This window comes from Cupressus sempervirens, chromosome 9 (assembly GCF_028749045.1).
Source record: "Cupressus sempervirens isolate cs-2001-9-10 chromosome 9, ASM2874904v1, whole genome shotgun sequence".
NCBI classification, from domain to species: Eukaryota; Viridiplantae; Streptophyta; class Pinopsida; order Cupressales; family Cupressaceae; genus Cupressus; species Cupressus sempervirens.
The window spans coordinates 479,681,488-479,700,222 of NC_143126.1; the positions used below are offsets into that span (position 1 = coordinate 479,681,488).

At 33.2% G+C, this 18,735-nt stretch overlaps 1 protein-coding gene and 1 pseudogene across 1 annotated transcript; both read left to right on the forward strand.

Moving 5' to 3' along the window:
- Positions 1 to 3,147: 3,147 nt before the first annotated feature.
- On the forward strand, positions 3,148 to 4,293 carry LOC149539413 (G-type lectin S-receptor-like serine/threonine-protein kinase At2g19130). Its single transcript, XM_089802574.1, has one exon. The coding sequence runs from the start codon at positions 3,148 to 3,150 to the stop codon at positions 4,291 to 4,293; it is 1,146 nt and encodes a 381-aa protein (XP_089658700.1).
- A 2,019-nt stretch (positions 4,294 to 6,312) lies between these two features.
- On the forward strand, positions 6,313 to 8,596 carry LOC149539414 (G-type lectin S-receptor-like serine/threonine-protein kinase SD2-2 pseudogene; annotated as a pseudogene).
- Positions 8,597 to 18,735: the final 10,139 nt, after the last annotated feature.

Genomic DNA, 18,735 nt, shown 5'->3' on the forward strand with positions numbered 1-18,735 from the left:
TCTCAATTTCTTCTACTTTGGCTCTCATTCAAAACTTCAATCTTGATTTCTCCTATTTCTACTCTCATTCAAATTTCCAATTTTGATTTCCCCTCTTTTTGCCCTCACATTGCAATCCACAACCCCATTTTTTCCCCAAATTTGAGAAATGGCTTTAGATGATTGATTCCAATAACACATTCAAAGAACACTTTCAAAATCAGTAGATGTTTTGGAAGAGAAAGATTTGGTAGAGATGGTGAAGAAATGTGAGACCAAAGTAGCTCTGGCCACCATATACTACCTCTCAAGGGACATTATAGTTCCTGTAAAGCTCGTAAAAGGTGGAGCAATTCCTCTTGTGTTAGAAATCCTGGCAAAAGAAAAGAAAAATATATGCAAAAGAGGATTGGCGGCAAAGGATCTCTTTTGTTCTTGCTCCAAAGGCCAAGCTGCTGCATATGAACATGCTCTAACTATTCCTCTTGGTGTGAAGAAGAGTCTTAGAGTTTCAAACTTGGCAACTAATTTTTCAATTACTATTCTTTGGACACTTTGACAACATTCATCAAATGGCTTGGCTATGTTGGATGCGCTTTAGTCGGGAGCTTTTTAGAAGATTTTGGTGATCATTCCGTTGGGTTGCTTTGAGAAAACCACACAAAAATTGACACAATTGCTCAAATTGTTTAGCCACTATAGAGATTAGTGAGAATGTATAGAGACTACTGATTGAAAGGATGCAAAGCAATCTTTCTAATTTTTTCGCCTTTGATCATGATTGTATCTTTGATTTGCCTATTGAATTCGGTATTTTTTGAATGGGAATTTGGTATCACCAAATACAAATTTATGTTAAATTTGGTGTAATAAATAATATGCATTTTATTTTTGTAATATATTATTTATTTACTAGAATAAAGATAATAAATATTATATTTATATAAAAAATTATATAATTACTACATATTTAATAAATATTTATACTTATTTTAGATTTTTAAATAATGTCTAATAGTATTAAATAGGATAATATGGATACAATTATATAAATACTATGTTAGTAATATTAGAGTTTTATTTTATAGTATCCATATGAGAGAATTTAATATTAATATTATAATAATGAAATTATTAATGATAGTATTGTTATTAATTTATTTTAAACATATCAAATATATAGATATAGAGATATCGTAAGATAATAATAGAAATATTTATAGAAGTTAATATAATGATAAATAATATTAGTTATAATACTATGATATGATAGTGAGATTATAATTAAAACAAAAATATAATAAGGATGACATACATACTTAAAAATTTACATTTATTATCAACTATCAATATTAATTTTTCAAAAATATCTAGCTCAAAGGGGAGAGATATCTAATAACACCCTCCTTCATTATATATTGTGATAAAATAAATATCTAATTGTAAAGCTCTTTTTTCTGGCACACTCAAAGAGAAAGTGGACAACATTTTTTTAGACAACTTGTGCATATTCTATGATCGTAGAAAGAAAAACATTGTGGGGAAGATAATTTGACACAATCAAGGAGAAAGTGGGCAACATTTTATAGACAAATTTTGCATATTTTGTTATTGTAGAAAGCAATTACAATATATCTTTACGGAATTCTACCAAATAATTTTCTCCCACATAATTTCATCACTTTGAATTTAGGTCAAAGCAATACCTATCATATTAAAATTGACAATATGAATTGTCTCATTACTCTCTCCACAGTGTAGAAGGCATGTTACAAAGCTTCATTACTTCTTGCCCAAAACAAATAATTGGTGGAATTCTTTTTAGTCAATGTATCACTAAGGACCTCACTAGGTTGATATGTTGGTAAGACTCATTTTTTCAAAAGTATTTGTAATTGTGAGCTATGTTAGCTTACACATTTTAAATTAATATCTATACAAATCTATGGTAATAACAATAGACCATTTTAACTCTAAATTAAATTATATGAAATGACTCATCAAAATTAATTTTATGCATAAATACAAACTGAATCAAAATAAAGTATTTTAAAATTCATGCATTATTTAATCAGAATTAATTAATTTAAAGTGCATATAAATTATTTCACACTTTTACGATGTACTTATAGCACACTAAAGTACAATTGCTAGTTAATTTTATTTTATATGTAGCTAATAACTACAATGTAGGAGTCAAATTCAGTGTTGCGTAGACGTTGTCTATTATGTACAAGTTTTTTGGATCCGTGGATTCATTCATTGGCTGCCTCATGTAGTTCAATGAAAGGAGGCTCGCCTCTTGCTGCGAAATGAGATGTTTTATTCTTCCTGTTGCCATTGTAAGTAGAAGCTAATATTATCGGCAACAGATTTTATTCTTCCTGTCAACACAAGATCCTTAACTGAGGGTCCGTTTGGAGTTTACATTTCTTAGTTGGGAAGCCGCGTAGAGAGAAAATCCACCAGCTTCCATTGAAAAGATTTAAGTCTCCTTCGACCCGTGTTTTTTATTCCTTCTGAATTCACTGAATGGTTTCAGAGTGGATCGGCACTTTCTGCAATCAGATTTATTAATTTTTCTAGTCTATTGTTTAGATTGTCATTCCATTCTTTGGAGTTAGCGTTCAACGATTGGCTTCTCCATGACAGCAGTCTCTTCATTTTAAAAATTAATACAATCAAACCATTAAATTCAACGACTTTCTTTGAATAGAATTAATTAACATGAATCTTACTTGTAATTTCGGTGTCAATAATTGAAAGTGTCTTGTACTGAGATACTCAATCCTAGCCGATTGGAGAAATTGGTATTATAGAAGTGCAGTATTTTGACAATGCTTTGAATTTAAGACATAAAGATAAAAAGAAACCTGTAGATTCAATGCCGCAATATTCATCCCGATAATTTTAAAATGTTTCATAGCCTCGTAAAGTCATACTTGAACCTTACCCGCAATATCTTGTCGGATTTCTTTCAGATTAGTTAATTTTGACTCTCAACCTTGTCAGAATGCAACACAACAATTATTTTATGACCACCTGTAATGCCACCATTCGTGCTCCTATCATGGTCCTCGACGACATTTATGCTAGAAGAACATTTATATTTCCAACTTCTTACTTTAAAACCCAGGGTAGGTTCGATCAATCTCTCACAATTTGGCGATGGATGAGAAGCGGGCAAAATCCCGGTTAAGACTTGCTTTTACAGTTTCTGTGTTTATTCAATTGAGTAGTTATGGCGCAACAGTAGTCCAGGCCGGAGACACTCTTTCCTTGGGCGCCTCGCTTGCTGGAAATCAGACATTGATTTCACAGAATGGCACATTTGAATTGGGATTCTTCAGTCAAAATGGAACCAATAACTGGTATATTGGAATCTGGTACTCCAATATGCCACAGCAGATGATCTTTTGGGTGGGCAACAGAGAGACTCCCGCGAGAAACAAATCTGGAGTTTTGAAGCTGTCAAGAGAAGGTGAATTGGATCTGTTGGACGCAGAGGGTGCGTCTATTTGGTCGGTCAACATATCGAAAAGGGCATCCCGTGCTGTGATACTAGACTCCGGTAATTTTTTGATGCTGAGCGCTGATGACAACAATTCTGAAACGATTTGGCAGAGTTTAGACAACCCGACAGACACCTGGTTGCCTGCAACGATATTTGGGGAACAACTAAAACTGATGTCTTGGAAAAGCTCGTTGGATCCTGCTCCTGGGCTCTTCTCCATGCAGACGGATCCATCTGGCGCCAAACAATTTGTGCTAATATGGAATAACTCTGTTACGTATTGGGAGAGCGGAGTTTGGGATGGTAGAATTTTCGGTCATGTTCCAGAAATGTCAAGCAAAAGGTTTTTCAATATCAGTTTTGAAATCACCAGCTCTGGTATGTACGTTCGTTCAACACCGACACATAAGATGCCCATGCATTTCGTCTTGACCAGGTCCGGAGATACTCGCCTTGCTATGTTCGATGGAAATAAATGGAGCATGTTCTGGTGTCTGCCCACAGACGAATGCGCCGTGTATGGCCTCTGCGGCGCTTTCGGCGTCTCTAACTCCAACAATTTTCAATTCTGCAGCTGTGTAAATGGTTTCACACCAAAAGACAATGAAGCCTGGGATTCACGGGACTGGTTGTCCAGTGGCTGTGTCCGCCGGAGCCCCTTGAATTGCACATCCGACAGATTCATCGACTCCAACGCAACGTCGTTTTCTGATTATGGTTCTTCATACCCAGCGCCCACAAAGACGGATTGCGAGAATGCCTGCCTCAGCAACTGCTCGTGCACTGCTTATGCTCAGTGAAGGAGGTGGATAGAGTGGATCAAAGATAAACATGAATGCAATGATAAACATTCAAATCAATAAGCAAAACACAAATTCATCAAATTGTGCTACAGCACTTCATACTCATTAACATAACTGAAATCTATTACAAATCCATAAAATGCTACAGCATTCCATCCACTCATGATCCACAATGAGAAACCCAAAATGGGCTCTACTGATCCACCATGATCAGATAGACATCTGATACTCAAATCTTTACATAATGCCTCTATTTATAGAGGTATGAGAACTCTCTAGAATATCAAACACATGTATTGCATGACATATAATATTAATATATATCAATTAATATATGCAACTACTGGTAGTTGAAGACTGATTCTGAAGTGAACTTGGGCGGCTGTATGCTGCTGTTTGTCTGCTTTTAATGTGGACGGTGCTGAGTGTGGGCTGGACGGTGGACGGTTAACCAACCATAAGGTTGCCGACAATTGATAGAAATTAATGCTGCCAACACCAAGGCAATAAATGATCAAGAAGAAGAGAATGTAGATATTTACTCAAATTTTGCTTTATTTTCTTGTGATCCATTGTATTTTGATGAAGCAATTAAAGAAGATAAATGGATCAAGGCAATGGATGAAGAAATTGAATGTATTGAAAGAAATAACACATGGGAATTAATGGATTTACCTAAAGGAAAAGAATGTATAGGAGTCAAATGGGTTTACAAAACTAAATTTGATGAAAAAGGTGAAATTGTTAAGCACAAGGCAAGACTAGTTGCTCAAGGTTTTTCACAACAATATGGAGTTGATTATAATGAAACATTTGCTCCAGTTGCTAGACTTGACACAGTTCGAACTATTTTAGCAATAGCAGCACAAAATGATTGGAAAGTGTATCAAATTGATGTAAAATCAGCTTTTTTGAATGGATTTCTTGATGAAGAGGTAAATATTAAACAACTACCTAGTTATGAGGTTAGTGGGCATGAAAACAAAGTATATAAACTAAACAAGGCACTTTATGGTTTGAAACAAGCTCCTAGGGCTTGGTATAAGAGGATTGATTCATACATGATAAGTAATCAATTCAATAGAAGTAACAATGAGCCCACGTTATATGTTAAGACTAATAAGGAAGGTCAGATTTTGATTGTATGCTTGTATTTTGATGACTTAATATTCACTGGAAATCTATCAGTAGACATGTTCAAGTTAGAAATGATGAAAGAATTTGAAATGACAGATTTGGGGTTGATGAGATATTTCTTAGGTATTGAAGTTATTCAATGTGACAAAGGTATCTTCATTTGTCAATCCAAGTATATAAAGGATGTTTTAAAGAGATTTAAAATGATGAATTCCAATCCAGTGTCAACTCCAGTTGCAATAGGAACAAAACTTAGCAAGGAAGAAAAGGGCTCAAATGTTGATCCAACTATGTTTAAAAGACTTGTTGGAAGTTTAATGTATATGACAGCTACAAGACCAGACATCATGTATAGTGTCAGTTTAATCTCAAGGTTCATGGAATCACCACAAAATTCTCATTGGCAAGTTGGAAAAAGGATATTGAGATATATTGCAGGAACAATGGGATATGGAATTCTATATTCCAAAGCTAACAATTTTGGTTTGATTGGTTATACTGACAGTGATTTTGCAGGTAGCATTGATGACAGGAAGAGCATTAATGCTGTCAACACCAAGGATTGTGAGAATGCCTGCCTCAGCAACTGCTCATGCACTACTTATGCTCAGGCCCTTGCCAAATCTGGTCCACACCTTTGTTTGACTTGCGTGATTCTTCATCAATCAGCAATTCAAATGTCTTCATTCGAGTAGCCACTGCCTCTGGCCGTGCAACTTTTGATCCACCATCGTCATCCGAACGCAAAATCGTGATGCCTCTTGTGATTGCTATTGTCACTGCGCTCGCCATTGCTTTGGCCATCTTTTCATTTTTTATGTGGAGGAGGCGACAAGATCTATTGAACGTTGTGAAGATTCATCTGACTCTTTTCTTAGAATGCGCAGGTACAAGGAGTTGAAGATTGCGACTAGGAATTTCAGATCTAAGTTGGGGAGAGGAGGATTTGGCTCAGTTTTCAAAGGATCTCTACCAGACGGTAGTCTTGTGGCCGTGAAGAAACTGGAGTCCAGTTCAAGCCAAGATAAGAAGCAATTCCGTGCGGAAATCAGCTCACTTGGAAACATACAACATGGGAATTTAGTAAGGCTTTGAGGGTTTTGTGCACAAGGATCCAAAGTAGGGTTACTGGTGTATGATTACATGCCCAATGGATCGCTGGATTCCATACTCTTCAGCAGTTGCTCTGACAAGTTAAAAGAAGGTACTCGACTGGAAGGCTCGGTTCAAGATCGCCTTGGGCACTGCTCGAGCTTTGTTTTATCTCCACGAGGAATGCAGAGATTGCATCATTCACGGCGATGTAAAGCCCAAGAACATTCTGGTTGATGCTGATTTTTTGCCCAAGTTGGCCGATTTTGAGTTGGCAAAGCTTGTGAGTAGAGACTTAAGTCGTATTATGCAGAGGCCACGGCAACTTGACCACATTTTTTCTGAAACTATGAAGGGCCAGAGTGAAGGAGAATACCATCACAAACACCATTATAACTCCTGTCATTCCCACTGTGCTCAACAACAAGTCCCCATATCTAGGTTGTGAGAAATATATTAAAATTTAATTTAATACTCACAGCCCTAAACCTAAAATTTTACTCGACACTTAAAAGTTGTTGGGCACATGAAGGTGCCGAGTGATAGATTGCTCAGCACTTGATGGTGCCGAGTGACAAACAACAGGTGTCGAGTTAGCTCAGCACTCAAAGAAATAATACTCAGCAACAATGGATGCCGAGTAAGCTCGGCTGCAAAGGAAATGCTCAGCAACAATAGATGCCGAATGAGCTCGGCTCCAACTGAGAAAGAGGATGCCAAGTGTTCTATTCAACTGAAAAATTATAACTTAAGAAATTCCAATGTGAATGCTTTCACCATTAAAACCAAAGAGCCAAAGCTTTAAGCTTTCAAACAAATTACTCAAATGCAACATACAAGAGAAGAGCAATGGATTCAAATATGTCTTCTTACCTTCTATTCAATCTTTGATTTAAACTATTACAAAATCTGGGAGCATTCGGCTTCAACCAGAAAACCCTAAAACAACCCTAAACTAATAAAGCTTCAAACTTCAATAAACTTTAAACCTGCAACTCTAATGGCTGCATACAATGGTGCCTGGAGCAATCACTGCTTCAATAGGACAAATCCAAAGAACAAAATACAGAGAGAACAGGGGAAACACGTGCAACTACAGGCACAAACTTCTTTTCTTCTTCCTTCTTCTGCTTTGCTCTCCTTTGCAACTTCTGATTTGCTTGATCTGCTTGAACTCTGAATGAATGAATGAAGATTCCTTTTTGTCACATTTCATTTTCCCCCTCTTTTTTTGATTTCAAAAAATCTCACCCATTGTATTTATGTTTTTGTCTGTTCTGGGCATCAGAGGTGGTAGGTGAGCGTTTGGCTCAAGGGGAAAACATACGCGTCATTTAATATTCCAACATAGGTTTCTTGTTATGGAAGCCATGTCCTATTGTTGCAATAAACTTTGGTGTTGGACACGAAGCAATTCTGGGGAAATCACAGGCGAGATGCATAGTCCCATGAATGAACACACCCATGGCAACTCCTGAAGCTATTACCTGCCCAAAAGAAAGAAAACAAAAAACTTTGTAGGCTTGGGCTGCCATTGATGTTAACTTACCTTGTGAGCGTTGATGTTGTCATCAAAACGGAAAATGGAACCAAGAAAAGTGGACCTGAGGAAGGTGATGCTGTTACTAGTTGGCAAAGCTATTTAGCTCCTGAAGGAATTTTTGGTGTTCCCATAACTCCAAAGGTCGATGTATATAGCTTTGGTATGACGCTCTTGGAAATTATTTCTGGGAGAAGAACTTTGGATCTCAACATGCAAGATTCAATTATGTATTACTTTCCGCCATGGGCTACAACTCAAATTAGTCAGGGGAACACAATTAATGTTGTGGAAAAGGGTGTTGCTGAGGAGGAAGATATTGAAGACTTGATAGGAGCAATTGTTGTAGCATTGCTATGTATTGAAAGAAATGAGGAGATGAGGCCAAGCATGGGGAAAGTGGTGTTGATGATTGAAGGGAAGATGGAGCCATCTCCTTTGCAAATTATGAGCCCCGTGCTTCTTGACAATCGAACAAATCAAAGCAACACTGATAGTGATAGTGTTAGTGATGTGGTTAATCTAGAATGATGTAAAGCTTACATGTAAGCTATAGTTATTAGGTAGCGGTTAATTTAGAATAATGTAAAGCTTACATGTAAGCTATAGTTATTAGCTATTCAGATCTAACTAGCATTGAAAAGCAATTTTGATAGATCTTTGATTTGTAAGTGGATAAAAGTGTAGATTTATAAATATGTATTTTTATAGAAATCAATTTTCTATGTAATAGCATCTATTTTCCACGAATTAAAATTATTGTAATGTCCTATCTTTTTTTGGAAGTCATGTTGGTGCAAAAAATTGTTGGTTGACTTACTCAATGCTGGGAAACTCAACACAATTTTGGTCAATGAAGAATGTTGAATCTTTTCTTGTTCTTGACCTCCACACTTTAGGCTTTGCAGGACCTAGGTGGTTGTAACTTAACTTGTAATGGAATAAAGATTGTGATTGTAGACTTAATGATACTCTTGAGTTGGTAATGGCTTTCAAGGAGAAATCAATGTGTATGAATGATTTTAAAGAGAATAATATATTGAGAAATGAACTATGCAATACTTTTGGATTGAACATCACTAACCAAAAATCACACATATGCACTTATAAGAAACATATAATGACCCATCCTTAGTCCTTTTGGGCAAAGAGAGTCAACCCTCACATAATCTTATTATCAAATCTATAGAGACGATGTTGACCACAAGATAGAAAGACAATAAATGCAGTCCCAAGCCTAGATGAATTCAACCCCAACTAAAGGAGAGCAATGTAGATCAAGTTCATGCATTATTTACATCCATTGATACAATAGTATTAATCCAAAGTAAGACAATGAAGAACATGAGCAATTTAATACACGATAAGCCAAAAGAGATGTAAAGGAACTACCATTATTTCCATTTCTTTATAAGGAAGTACAACAAAGGAGTTTGGACTCAAGAGTCGTCAAGCAATTGCACAGAAAGAGTGTTTACTTCATATTGAATTTTAAAATTGCTATAATAATTACTATTTGCTATCTATTATGAATGATCCCAGCATCCTCTATAGAAATACAAAGGATGAATACAAGCTTTCGATCATCATGATGCTTCCTAACAAAAACCTAAATGCAATTGAACACTTAGTTATTACAATGCAAGTTCAACATTAAAATAACTAATCCAATAAGGCAAGAGCCTAGGAGACAACGGTAAATTGTGAGTCTCTTAATTGGAAGGTCTTGGGTTCAAATCTTCGCTTTGGCCTCTTACTAGTCCAAAATAAAAAAAAATCCAATAGACTTTTTTGTGCACATAATGAGGAAAACAATATTAGGCATATAAAAGTTTTACTTTTACATGTATAATATTCCTATTGTTAAGGAAATATTTTCATACTTCTCCCAAAAATATATTTTTAGAGACATGAAAACATTTTACTTTGAAAATATTTATCTTTAAAATAAAAAATTATTTACCTTAGAAATATATTAATACATGTTAGGGCTTGGATAATTTATACTTCCAATTTCATAATGAGGGTAAGAGTTATAAAAAATAAACTCACAGAAAATATACTTTAAGCCCATTTCATGCTTAAATGTATTAAGAGAAATAAAATATTCCTAAAGATTTTTAAGAAATATAAATCAAAATGTTTAAACTATATACTTTAGAGAAAGTAAATTAATGACCAAAATCTCCTATTTCCCTAATATCGATATTTATATTCTTGAAGTATGTAAAGAATACATCCAAATATAAAATATTATTTCTTACTTTTCAACTCACCTTGTGGCTTTTTCGGTGGTATCGAAGTATTTACCTTGCAAAAATATGAACTTAGGATCCTTCTGCATATGCTTCCCAATTTGGCAATTTAGGGTTTACCTCAAAAGGAGATTATTAAAACCTATAATTGAAAAATATTTTATCACTATAGCACAATATAATTTGAAAAGATTAAAGTTTTAATTATTTCTTATATATAATAATTTTTAAATATTTACGATTTTGAATATTTCATCTATAAGAAAAATAAAAAATACAAACCATATGATATTCCCTTTTGAAATTGAAACATTAAAGTCTCAACAAAGTAAAAGTGAGAAAATAAAATGTTAATAAATATTTGACCTTTTATACTCACCTATTTGTTAATTCGGGAGGGCGAGCAAATTCTCATGGCGATATTGCGATTTTGGGGTCTCTCCTTTGTTAGCTCTTTGGTATTGTAAAATTAAATTTGGAATTAGGTTTTACTTGTGATGAAATATGTAGACCAAAACTTCAAAGGTAAGAGAGAGTTATGAATAACGAAACTGTCATCAACATTCTCTCCGTGTGTTTCTTGCAACATGAAATTCTAATGTGATGGCTGCATAATCTCCATTGGTGAAGAATACTTCATCTTTAATGCATACTCCATTGATGTCTAGCATGATTTAGGCCAACAAGTGTGTATGCTCATTGTCTATGTTTATTCCATCTCTGTGCACATAAATGTTCTTGAGATCTGCAGTCAATCCAACTAGAAACTTCACATGGAATTAACACAATATTGTTTTGAGAAGCCATGACAATGCATTCAAGCTCCTATTGATGAATGCTCACAGTTCAAGCAATGTATATGCCCTCCATTGAAATGTTGAAACTACGCTCGCAATTATTAAAATATGGGTCGTTTTTGGAGATGCCTGGGCGTTTTTGGGGCTGTCGACTTCACAAATATGCATAAAAATGATGAAAGCCTGCTATCTAATTGTGAGAAATGGTATGGGGGCAAATTTAGACATGGAAAACATCATTTTCTACTCAAAGATAGCTTCAAGTCTGAGGCTAAAACACAAAAACGTGATTCTGACAGCAATATATAATTTTTTTCTTTCTTATTTGTTTTACAATTTGCTGCACCATTTGAGAGCCCCAACTTCATCAAGCCTTTCCCATAAAAATGAAGCTCGAGTGAGAAGAAATAATGCATGATGCCGCTTAGACCTGGGACAAAAATATTTCAGAATAACACATAATTTGGAATATATATCCATGTGCATAACAAAAATAATTCAATGATTCAAGGAGGAAAATATTTTAGATTAATCATCGTCATTTCGCAAATGTCTTCTTATTCCTCTTGAGATATAGCGAAATAATGATAGAATGATATCCGCATCATATCATCTATACATATCACCAAACCAAATTTTCCAATAAAACTCCCTCACGCAAATTTTGTCAAACTATTTGAAAAAATCAATTCCATTTCAAATGAAATTTACATCAAGAAATATAAGAACATACTTGAGGGAAGAACATTATTTTATTTTAATTGTTGATTTCTTATGGCTCAATTATCTATATCTCTAGTACAATCCTCTTTAACATATTGTAAATGATATTAAATTTAAGTTCACAAATGCATTAGATAACATGCTTACATTCATTTTCTCAATATTAAAATAACATGATTCTAATAAGAGCAATCTTGAGATTTTAATATTAATATAATCTTCAATTTAAGAAAATTAAGATTACCAAATGCTAGCTCTTATATAAAAAAATCATGTGTCTTCATTATAAAATAGAAATGGGTAACCATAGCAATTCTCAAATTCAGACATGTCAATAATGTTATATGAATATATTTCAACCTATACAAGAAATATCTTACTATAAAGAGATTTAATTTCATAAGAGCATCCTTGAAGTACTCGAGTATTTGCAGATAGATACATACCTAGATTTTGATCCTCTTAAATCCATAAGGATATGCTTGTACATGACTTAATGGAGAAAATGTACTTCAAGGCTTTAATATAGAACCACTTAATTTTGGAAAAAAATAATATCCCAACAAATAACATTCAAATGGATATAAAGACATTAAAAAATATAATATTTATAACTATAAATACTCTATTTTATCTTCTTGATCAACGAGTTTGAATATGTAGAAGGTAAAATGCTATAATTAATAAGCAAAAATAATTTTCATGAATTGAAGAAATTGAATAATTTAAAGTGTAGCATTTAAAAAGTGGGTGTAAAAGTACCTTCAAATACTTGTTATAAACTTTATATTACATGAAAAGTATTCCACAAGTTTAGTTATAGTCCAAAGAATGCGGTGTTTTTGTCCAAGAGAACTCTAAAGTATTGCAACCACTAGATTAGAATAGAGGGGGCATGAAAGTAAGCCCCATGCATCATCCATAACTCTAATACTAATAGCCTCTCATCACATTTAACTGGCAATACATGTCTAATAGAACACCAAACTTATGTGATTGTTTGATTGGTAGAAGAGGAGTATAGAAGTAAGCCCAATACATGACCAAAATATTAGTACTAATAACTTCTTTCCAACTACTCAAATAAAGAACTTAGATCTAAATAACTAGTCAAGTATTACATATGATTACTATTCAGTGAGATGCAGGGTATGATCAAGCTTAAAACAGAAACAATTGAACTTGGAAATTTTGAATTCTTCAACTCCCTAGTCCACTATTAAATATGCTTCACTGTAGGATAGATCTTTTGACAATTTTCAATAGGTGTATTGAAATTTATTGACCTATTTGATTTAGAAAGCTACAAGACAAGAAGATTAACCTAATCTTAGGGAAGAATAATATGTATTATTATCATGATATTTTGTCAAAGGATGAAATAATTAATGTAATCTTGTTTCTAGTATCGAAATATATAGAGATTTTCACTGGCAAACCCTAAGTAGTCAAACCATTTAAGTGATCATAGTGAAATATGTGACATTTATAGAAAATGTATCAAAGATATGAATGTATAAACCTTCTGCAGATGCATGCCTCTTAAGTTGGGGTCTGTTATTTTTGTGTATAAAAAATTTCCTATAAGATTTGTTGCCTCAAAATAAAATATAGAAAATTATCCTTTCAAAAAGGGCATCTTCATTACTATTGTACTTAAGAGAGAGAGCATGCTTAACAACACCCCAAAGAAAAGAAAAATACTTACCACTATGGTGATATTTTAATAGTTATTAATAACACATGTTGTATGATACAACTTATAGTTATATTTTTGTCCCTAATAAGTGCAGATTTACTGAGTTACACTTATAACTAGCATCCTTTGGAACCACTAAGAAATATATATATATATATGCAAAATTATTCTAAAATGTAGGAATCAACATGTGTCCTTCCTTTAAAGTTATATATATAGATAAGAAAAGAATACCTTATATGACATGTTAGACATGCTCAATTACTATAATCAAAGTGCTTTGAGTTTATAGTAGAATCCTTCAAGGACAATGAAAGAGATAAAGATTTTTACAGAGAAAAGACTTAAAGGAGATGATAAATATTCAAAAATTGGGTGGGAGATAAATTGAATACAAGATCTCAAGTACTTGAATAGAGTCATTTCCTATTGTTTAAGGAAAGTATACTTAGATTATGCATTTTAGCATAGATGTATACATGTTTGAAGGTTGTATAATTGTTAGTATTGTTTAAGAAATCATAGGGAAATTTGGACTTTGCATATCAATACGAAGTTATTTAGTAGTTCATGGTAGAAATATAAAACCAATTGAATAGATAAAGATATTCTTAGATATATGAATATGATTTTAAATAGCATACAAACAAACTTATCAATAATTCTTCATTAAATGCAAAATTTTGTAAATAAATAGAAGTAGCTTTCAAAACATAAAAATATATAAAATATAAAAGATGCTATATAGAATTTGTAAAAGAAAAGAAGAAAGGAAATAAATTAGAAAATTAATTAAAAAAAAAAATTTCAATGTTGAAGAATTAGTTTTTTTTTTTTAATAAATAATATATAGTCTTTAAATTTTGAATTAGAACTCAAACTAAACTAAATAGTGAATGTAATTAAAACTAAACAAAAATGATAATATATGTGGTTGAAGTTAAAATAACTCTCTAAACTAAAATTTCTAGAAATTTCAATAGTACAAATACATTGTGTTGTCATATTTTTCTAGACCCTTCATTTCAAGTATCTTATTATTTCTAGTAAAATATATTAAATATGTTTTACAATTGTTTTTTTTGTTTTTTTGAGTAGATCTAAGATAAACCCATTCATAATTAACCTTTGAAATCCTAATGGAAGATGGTAATTTATTCTTCCTGCATGTAAATAATTTGGTATACTAGAACTGCATTTATGAAATAGGTGTTTAAATTGTTGTTTATATTTGTTAAAATCTCTTCAAAATCCTCCACCATGTATAGAGCTATATGTAGAGTCTTTTAATATTGTATATTGAGTGTACAAAATATTTTAACATGTTTCATAATTTTTTTAAGATAGTTGCAACTATAGAACTAATCACACTTCTTGAGAAACTTGTAGACTCCTTCAAAGTTTTATGCATTCTTTGTCCACATAGAAGTTGTTGAGTTTCGAAGTTAGTTTGCAACTCTATTTTTTAGCTCACTCTTTGCCAAGTAGAAAGAAGATAATAAGTTGTCATAATGACCCATTCTATGCAATCCTTTATATATTGAGATGATGTAATTATTTCTTCCTATAAGTTAGTAAAATTATATTCACTTGGTGTATATAAGTCAATAGAGGTGATGTGGAATTTCATTTAAGAACCCTATTAGTGTATAGATTTAATTTATTTACACTTAGTCTTAGTAAGCCTAATTAGGTTTATATGATTATATGACACTTTTCTACAAAAGTTCTAACAATTTAGGAGTTGTATAGAAGATTTGTCGATTCCATATTGGTACATCAGCCTAGTTAAGTGGGAGGCAACTTGTCACCACTTATTGAGTGTTTCCTGATCACACACATCTATATGTGATTTTCATCTCTAATGAATCAATGGTCAAATCTAGGCTCAAATTTTTCTATCCTTCTTTAATATTAAATTATATCTTAGATTTTTTTAATTAGCCTTTATCTACCATACAAGGTTGCTTAACTAGTGTTTGTTGTACCTCTATTCACTACTTGTACCTTTGTTTTTTATCTACTACATATGAGAAGCTTTGGGTGTCAAAAGTGTCTCTATTATATACAATTGCAATCTAATACATATAGGAGGATTTGGACATCAACGATGCCTCTATTATTTGTGGTCAATTGTTAGTGTTTTTTGTGTGTGTGTCTTAGTATGTCATTACATATAATGGTCATTTTGTAGTAGAGGCACATTGTGGTTGTGTTTATTGAGCTCTCTGAAATGCCCTTGTACGTTCATATATAGAATTTTTTGGCCCTCTACTATGAGGTCAAAGTGGTTGTATGGTCTATACATTACTTTTTTTTCAACCTATCATTGCAGTTTAAAATCAATGAAAACCTCGTAGAAGTCATTGTGGTAGTTTAAAAACCCATGCATCAAGTCATGTGGTGAGTGGGGACGACTGTAGACAAAGGTTTCAAAATGAGTGCCAATGACGAAAGTAGAAAAGACAACAGATAGAGGTTTCAAAATTTCACCCACGAAGTTTTACCTTTTTATCATTAAAAAGTGGTGTAATGTTCATCAATATTAATGTAGTCTTTATAGTCTCTATTTTACTATTCATTTTTTTTTTTTTAACTTTTTGAGAGGATGACATAAGAAACTAGGGGGTGATATCATAGGGGAGGGGTGCACTTTTTTTGGGGAGTTCAATCCCTCATCATATGGTTTTTTAGCCCCTAGTTCTTTCCAATCCTAAAGGGCCCTTTTCGGACAAAAAAAATTAGTAAAGATAAATATTCTATATCATAATTTTTTTAAGGACAAAAAAACTTTAAGAGGGAAAAAATCATTTTCTCATGAAATTGAGTTCTATGTTTCTCAAAAGTACATATTTTTTGTGATGAATCAAATGGACACACTCTGGCACTATCATTATAAATTATTATTTTCAATATTTTTTGGGGTTTCATTACAAAGCACTCTAATAAAGTGTCAAAAAAGAAGAGGGGAAAGATAATAAAGGGTTTGTTGTGTCTTTTGGGGAACTTATAGAACACCTCTCTACTCGTCACCTTGTGGGGTCCCACATAGTAGCAATATCACCAAAAGCACTTGCCACTTCCCTATAAGAAAAGTATGCTCCAAGCCAAACATAGGCCACCACACTTTCAGAATTATTCACCGTCATCTTAACTTCCTAAATAGGGTTGATATCAACCTTATGCTCAACAATCGTCTACTTAAAATAACATACTATTTCCTAGGGCTATTGAGACTTCTTACATTCGAAGAAATGATCTTCATTTCTTTCATCTTTGACTATCCTATAAGGTAAGTTGAGTACCTTGAGCTATGCCCCTCATTATTTATTTAGTCCTAATAGTCTTCTTTGAAGTTCACCTCATTTTAGAGTTAGAACCCACATTATCCTTTACCACTCCTCAAGTCTTTCTCTTCTCTATTTCCAACCTTTTATAAGGTTTCTTATATTAAAAGTGGGGCCAAAAGGTAATCCAAGATTGACATGGTCAAGGAAAATACTTCTTCACTAAGTGGAAGAGAAATCATTAGGGATATTATTGGAGAAGCACTACTGCCCCAAATCTTTTGGTCTATCTCCCTCCCATAAGGCATATTCAGCATGCAAACCATCTCATCTTTAGTATCCCTCCTAAATATCATGGGGTCCACACCCATATGATTTTTCCTTTCCTCCTCATCAAGAGGAACAACTCTTGTCCCCTCAAAACACATGGAGTGGCACACAAAAGGAGACTAAAACACAACCTTTCCCAAGGAGTTCCTCTCCAAGCTCAGTTCTCCCACCTTAGGAATCTCACCTTCCTCCAAATTCTATTGAGGTTCTGCATAGGCTTATTTCTTGGGTGAAGAGACAAGCTTAGCTATCCCTTTGGTGAATGGGCAGTCGTCCATCACTGTGTTATCCGCCCCCCCACCTTAGTTCTCTAGAGGGGGAGAAGTGTTAGAATATTCTACAAAAAGGTCCCCTAAATCAGTCATTCCTACCAAAGTCACCTTCTCCTTATTTTCCTTGTCCTTCTACTTCTCATATTTCATTAAACAATCAAAGATAACATGGCCAATATAAGGAGTACTTCTGGTAGAAGAGAGAAACATTCTCATAGGAAATGGGTTGTGTCTACATTCTCTATTTGGATTTTAAAACTACCACATTAAAACTAAATATGGAAAAAAAACAAGTCTAGATTTTAACACTATCAGTTCTAATGAAATGGCCAAAAGAATATCCAATCCATCTAAAAACCTTCTCATCCCAAAACTCCAATGGGAGGCCATGAAGCCTTACCCAAACTAGCACCATATGAAGCAAGTCCATAGTTAGATCAAAGCCCGGTTTCCATTTAGCCATATTCAAAGTGTACTTACATAATCTCCAAGATCCTGGAAAAATGGAGCACCTATCCTCCTCGGGTGCAAAGCAAAAATGAAAAAGGCCTTCCAACATAACCAAACCATAACCAAGCCCAAGAACCTCCATTTCATAGAGTACCACTTTTGACCCATCTCAGTGGAAGGTCAAAAAGAAGAAAAATGCCCCGCCAAGGGTTGAATTTATGTAAGACATTTGCTATGATGAATAACATAAGGAGGGTGAAAATAACATTTTCCTCGCTCATGAATTCCATGTTTTTTTGCACCACTATAATGAAATTTAGCTATGGTACAATTTAATAAGTTTGATCATTTGATGGTATCAATTTTGACATATTAATGTATTAAACATATCAACTTTAAAGGACCTAGGTTATTTTTCCTTTATGTTATAAATACAAGGGTGTTTTATTTTTTGTATGCTTTTAAATATGCTTACTGATGTCATTTTTCTTATTCTATATTGATTTCTAATTTTTCAAACCATAAGTGCAAGAGTAGACAAGCATTTATGTAACAAAAATTTTATTAAATTTTTTTAACTAACTATGTGAACCATTCTTTATGCAATGTATTAATTTTAATTTGAGTACATATTTGGTTTAAATTTATTTTAGAATTGAATGAACCAACGATGAGTTTTTAATTAGAGGGGGCAAGAAGGCAATATCAAATGCAAAAATGAAGAACATACAAGAAAGAATATCAAAAAGAGTATCAAAGATGATGATGAGAACAAATGATAGAATCTAAAAGAGAAGAAGATAGAAGGAGTAATTAAGCTTGAACATAAAATTATGCTAGACACAAGGTAGATTTAT